Raw genomic sequence first — 6,415 nt, 5'->3', positions numbered from 1 at the left:
TAAAAGTTTTATACCATTGTACAAATTTAATAGAATTTATTAGGAATTTAAGAAAACAAAGTTTTAAACAACAGCTAATACATAATTTGAATAACAAAATAGTCTCTCTTATTTTAAATAAAATGACTTTATAACCAGTAACATGCTTGCTGAAAATAATGAAGTATTCCATCCATTAAAAATGTATTTACCAACAAAATACATAATAATGATTTGTAGCATAAATGTAAATTAGATAATTTATCTCTGTTACCTATATTATGATTTATTTTATGTTTATAGTGTTTTAAATCATTAATAACTGCAGAAATATATGATTCATTTACAGAAGATTATCAGAAATAGTGATTCCACTAAACAGCTGCCGTCATATGTCATCAGAATTTTCTTTGCAATTTGGATCCAACATCAGGAGATGGACTGGCCTTTGGTTGGCTGTTCTGTAACATAGGTTCAGAACGTTCTTTTATTGTAGTATTCACAGACTACAGGTGAACCGGTTTACAGATTATAGATTTTAATAAGACTAAATTCACAATTCAAATTCTTTAATGCTACACATACATACATCTCAACAAAAATGATTACCATTGTATGTAAGGCATCATATTAACTATAATTCACTTTTTGCTGTTGGTAATCTTTTCTTAGTGCTTTCTATCATCTGCTGTGATAACATTTAATAATTTTATTTTGTATAGGAACCACTTTGAACCTGTGTAAGACTCTGTGAGTGTTTAACAATATTTTGGGTTAAAGAAGTAAGTGGCTTGGGAGGTAATTGTTAAAAGTTCATTAAATTTATTTTATTTTAAAGTAAATGCAACACTCTAAAATGAAAATGTGTCTAAGATTTGTAAATTTTTGTATTAAAATTATACTCTAAACAATGATAGGGATCTTGAGGTTGTACTGCAGGAACTCTCATAACTGTTTAACTTGCATGTTGCCTCTGTGAGCATGGAAGCTGCTTTCTCCTTTTCTAGCTGCAACCCTAGCAGAGCACCTGACAGGTGGGAAGAACCCAAGCAATGTCTGTTCAGTGAAGAAAGAGACTAATACAGTAACTTGTACAAAGTGACAGTCAGGCTGCGTGGTTGCCAAAAGCAGGAAATTCTAAATTTTGGGCAGAATAAAGCTTGGAACTGAAAAGTTTTCCCAGATGGACAACACAGAGATCAAGTCCTGAAGAGGAGGTACAGGACAGCAGATAAAAGAACATGTCTCGTGAGGCAGCGGGGATGGTGTGGGCCCCAGACACACCCGAGGACTTCCAGGGAGACTCGCCAATCGCGCAACAAAATGCAAGTTATGAGCCAGGGAGCAACTGGAGGAGAGGCTGAAAAGGGCTCAAATGCTCCTCTCTGGAGTTTAAATTTTATCTTTCAGGTGACAACTAATCATTGAAGATTAATTTTAAGCAGGAAACTAATATATTCATGCTTTATATTAAAGAAATTATTCGGATGTGGAAGATGTGTTGGAGAGAGCAAATCTGGAGGCGGTTATACTGGTCCAGATGAAAACTCTTCAAAAAATTAAAATAATGATGATTACAATTGTTAGTTTTTCAAACTCAGTGCCCTCATATATGTTAGGCAAGTGCTCTACCACTGAGCTACATCCTCAGCACCATGATTAATATTTTAATTATACATATTTATGGGGTATAGTGCAGTAATTCAACATATGTATACAATTTGTAATGGTAGTTAGCATTTCCATCCTTGAACTTCTTTTTATTTTGTGGTACTGTGTATTTAAACCAAGGCCTTCACATACAAGATAAGCACTCCACTACTGAACTGCACCCCTAGCTCTCCTCAAACTTACATGCTTTCCATTAACATATAATAATTGTACATGTTTTAGGGAACAGTCTATTATTTCAACACATATATACAATATATACTGATTAAAGCAGGGTAATTAATATTTCCTTCTCATCAATACTTTGTATTTAGAGCCTCCAAACTCCTTTCTTCTAGCTATTCATAAAATATATAATAGGCTACCGGGAACATAACAAATTCATTAATTACAACACTAATCAGTAAGAATGGAGAGGAGTGTTTGGATTTGTGGTGTATTTAGTAAACATAATAAGGGAGATTTCTTCCATATTACTATGGGACAATATGAAGCCTGGTTAGATAGAGAAATGTGGAGGACGATAGTGGCATTAATTGAAATAATTTTAAAAAGTAAGACAGATTTTGTGAGGGAAAGTATAAATCTTGGCTCTGCCACTGAACAGCTCTGAGACAGGAAAATTACTTGATGGCCTTAGCTAAGAAGATTAACTAAGAGAATATGAGCTAGGAATGGGGAAAAAATAAGAACCAAGATGCATCAATGTTGATTTCCTAAAATGAGGGGAGAATTGTTCCTTCTTTTTTCTGCTTTAAGTGTTTGATATAATTTATCAGTTAAAATGTTTATGAGCCTGCTGTTGTCATATAGGTAGGTTTTCAAGCTAGGAATATACTTTCTTTAATAGGTGCTATTCAAATTTTATATTTCCTCCAGAGTTAGTTTCATTAATTTGTCTTCTAAGTTACTTCTTAGAAGTTGTCAAATTTATTTCAAAAAAGATTTTTGTAATATGCTTTCTATATCCTTTTAAATTCTGTAAAATCTGTGGTAATGTCTCCTAGATCTTAATATTGTAATTTAAAAAATATATAACTGATATTGTGTAACAGGAAGAAAAGGTCTAAAAGAGCAGGGGAATTGGGAGGGGTAGGGGAAGGGAAAAAAAAAGGGAAAGGAAAAAATATGAGAAGAGGAAAAAAATGGAAACAAGGTCTTTGCAAATAGGGAAGGGTGGAGGGCGTGAAGGGAGGGCAAGGGAAGGGGGAAAAAAATAAGAACCAAGAGACTCATGTAATGCTACAAGATCCCAATGATGAATGTAACTGTATTTTATACCTAAAATGTACCAATAAAGTTAATGGGGGAAAAAAAAGAACCAAGATGCATTATGTAAAGGTACAATTCCCAATGAAAAATGTAATTGTGTTGTATACCTAAAATGTACCAATAAAAGAATTTAACAACAACAACAACAAAAAGAATATGAGGGAAACCATCTGGAACAGCACTATTCAATGGTGGGCACTCACTGAATAAATTTCATTTCTTCTTTCCAATTATATCTCAACAATATCTATTTGGCATTATATTGTACTAATTTATTAAATATTAACAATAAAGGGCTTTGGAAGCACTCTCGAAGCAGTGCTACTTTTATGGAGTAAGAAACCCTGTTTCAGAATATTAAAAAAATTTTCAGCTTCAAGTAAATTATTGCATTTTATGACAGCATGAAAAAGACAGATAATTTACCTATTCAAAAATCATGCATAAAAAATTCATAAGTTAGTGAGACATAGTGGCACATGCTTGCAACTCCAGCACTTGAGAGGCTGTGGCAGGAGGATTGTGAGTTAGAGTCTAGTCTAGAATAACTAACAAGACCTGTCTGAAAAAAAAACATAAGTCAATCAATATTTTCTATATATTTAGTATGTGCTAGTTTCTATAAAGCAGATATGTCACTGAAAAACAATTTTGGGCCCAAGAAGATTTTCCACTTAGAAAGACAACTAATGGGCCGGGGATTTAGCTCAGTGGTACCGCACCTGCCTTGCAAGCACAAGGTCCTGAGTTTGATCCCTGGTACCAAAAAGAAAGAAAAAGAAAGAAAGAAAGAAAGAAAGAAAGAAAGAAAGACAGACAGACAACTAACAAAAATATCTGTGTAATATATATACAAAATGTGAGACACTACAATACCAAGTTCATAGGAGGGTGAGAACATCACGAAGTGAATTTGTTATAGAAGACTTCATAGAGGAAGTGATATAAAGTTGATGCTTAGATGAATTTGGAAAACAAAGCAAAAAGACACTAAAATACTAAAATGCAGTTTGGAATTGAATGTAAGTATCATTGGAAAAAAAGAGGCAGAACAGAATATTGCAAACTTGATGAATAATGTATTAAATATTCTTGGATGGGATGGAAATTCATAGTGTAGTGAGAAAAGGAAAAGAAAAGAGGACTACAAAGGTGGTTAAAATGATTCCTAATTTTTAGAAGAGAAAGTTATACTTCAACTTATGTAATTTCATTTAAATACTTAAGTGTAAATCCTATATACTTAAATTTTATTGAAGTGTTTTAAGGAATGTTACATTTTGGGGGGGGACAATTAAATAAGAGGATCAGAACTGTGTTAATAATAAAAATCCAACCAAGCATGTATTTAGCATGTACTGTATTATAGGCACTGTTTTAAGCGCTTTACTTGGATGGTAATCTTACATAATACTCTCAGGTACTCTATGGGATAAATGCTATATATTAGGATGACTATAAGTATCCAGTGAAGGTATGGGGGGAGGTTTCAGTTTATTATTAATTATTATTGTTATTATTCTGAAATCTCAGTCTTGCACTTGCTCTAAACAATGGTAGGATACTGGTCACTCATGTTACAAAGGGTATTTTACTTGAAAATAAAGGCATTTTGGTTCAAAAATATTTCCCTCACCCAAGCAAGGGTTAGTGTCTGAAATTTTACTGTTAGAAATACACCATGCATTGTGGCACATACTTGTAGTCTCAGCTCCCAAGAGGTTGAGTGAGATAGGAGTAAGAGGTCTATGCTATCTTGGATCACGTATTGAGTTCAAGACCAGACTAGACTATAGAGTGAGATTCTGTCTCAAGAAACAAAAAAATTCTTTTCATATATTGTCTTTAAATTATTTAAGTGGTTTTCCATGTTTTATTCTGAAAAATCATTTAAAAAGATTTATCCTGAAAACCTTGGCATAAATGAATATATCAGTTCACCTCCCTGCCTGAAAGGAGAAATCCAAATCAACACAACTAAATATCATGGGAGAAAAGAAAAAGAAGGAATGACAGGATAGAGAAAGAGCATCACTCCAATAAAAGTGTGCATGTGTTGAGGTGGGGTAGTGGTAGTTAATCGTGGGTTGGGGAGTGGATCAGAAAAATGAAATAGTCACAGAGCACATTTTATTTAGACAACTGGGGAACTGTGGAATGTGTATATCACATAATACTATTGCATTAGTGTTAAATTTCTTGGTTATAATAATAGTGTTGCAATTATACAGAGGAATGTGTTTCTTCTTAAGGGCATGTATGCAGAAATATTTACAGGGGAAATATGATATTTATAAATATACTTTCAAACAGTTGATAAAACTTATCTTTCTCTGTTTATACCTACTTATCTCTATTCTATTTATTTGTCTGTCCACTTATAAAGCAAGTAAGGCAAATTTTCAACAACTGGTTAATTCAAGTGAAGAGTACAGGAACATAGAAATAACAGTCAAATGGGTAGACAACAATAAAATGTCCAAATCCTCATGTAGGATATGGCAAAAAAGCAAATTTGGTATTAGCTCTTTAATCAAGCAGTTAATAATTTTGTGATTTTTATACCATTTCCCCTGAAAATAAATGGAAGATTCTGACCTGTGTAAATGATGATATTAAAATGAAGGAGTCTGATATATCTGAAGATAAATACTAAAGAAAACTAATGATTACCAACTGTCATGAGTAAAAAAGATGTAGGATAAAAAAATTAAAAACCTACCAGTGATCCCCAATCCACACTTTTAAGTGTTAGATAATCTAGTAATATAATTACATAGTACACTGATATGCACAACAATTTCCTAATTTTTCCCTCCAGAATAATATTTAGTATTCATGCTGTGTGGTTAATGCATTGTTTTTAACTTGTACAGAATAGTGATCTCAGTCACTACAGGTATTTTCTTACTAATGTGAAATAAGAATTATAGTAATTAATAATAAATGTCAGAACTTACATAAATTGTCATAGTCAAATTTCAGGCACAGAAAAATTATCACTGTAAAATTATCGAACAATTCAGATGAAAAATTTGAGAAAAAATGAACTAGTATGTAAAAGTAGCCATGAAGACCTCAGGAATTAAAGTGACTGTTGACAACAGTTATGTCTAAAAAGAACAACATCAAAAATGCCAAAGGGCACTTTGTAGAACCCTATGCTGAGAGGTAAGTAAGATTCAGGAGGGCAGAGAAAGCCTCCTTCTCACTCACTGCTATTCATTATCATAGCCAGAGCATAACAAGAACCTGAAATATAAGTAAGAAACATTTTACTTTATTTATATAATAGCAAGTAATAAGAAATGTACTATTTTTACATAATTGTATTTTTTCTTTTCAAAATTTCAGAACCGAGGGCACATGGTGAAAAACATGGTAAGCATCCAGTTTAATTCCCCAAAATATTTCTCTGGTGAATACCTAAATTACCATGAAAGTACAAGTAGTATCTTAGTTTGTGGACAGCTTTACATAAAACTGAATATGT

General features: G+C 32.6%; 1 protein-coding gene across 6 annotated transcripts in view; it reads right to left on the bottom strand.

Annotated features, from left to right (window-relative positions):
* Positions 1 to 6,415, bottom strand: part of Cep126 (centrosomal protein 126) — a 101,299-nt gene that overhangs the window by 21,070 nt on the left and 73,814 nt on the right. The window contains exon 9 of one of the 6 annotated variants that reach the window (XM_021249018.2): positions 17 to 1,528. The exons of 1 other annotated variant lie outside the window; for it this stretch is intronic. In XM_021249018.2, coding sequence (XP_021104677.1) covers positions 1,445 to 1,528 — 84 coding nt within the window. In that variant the 3' untranslated portion in view covers positions 17 to 1,444. 4 more of the 6 variants (XM_087212319.1, XM_013067820.3, XM_004870803.4 and 1 more) reach the window with 4 other exon arrangements.

This window comes from Heterocephalus glaber, unplaced genomic scaffold (assembly GCF_053883595.1).
Source record: "Heterocephalus glaber isolate CG9 unplaced genomic scaffold, H.glaber_assembly_v1.0 deba00001429, whole genome shotgun sequence".
NCBI lineage: Eukaryota > Metazoa > Chordata > Mammalia > Rodentia > Bathyergidae > Heterocephalus > Heterocephalus glaber.
Note: the sequence above shows the minus strand (reverse complement) of the source record. Positions and strands in the feature narration are given on the sequence as shown.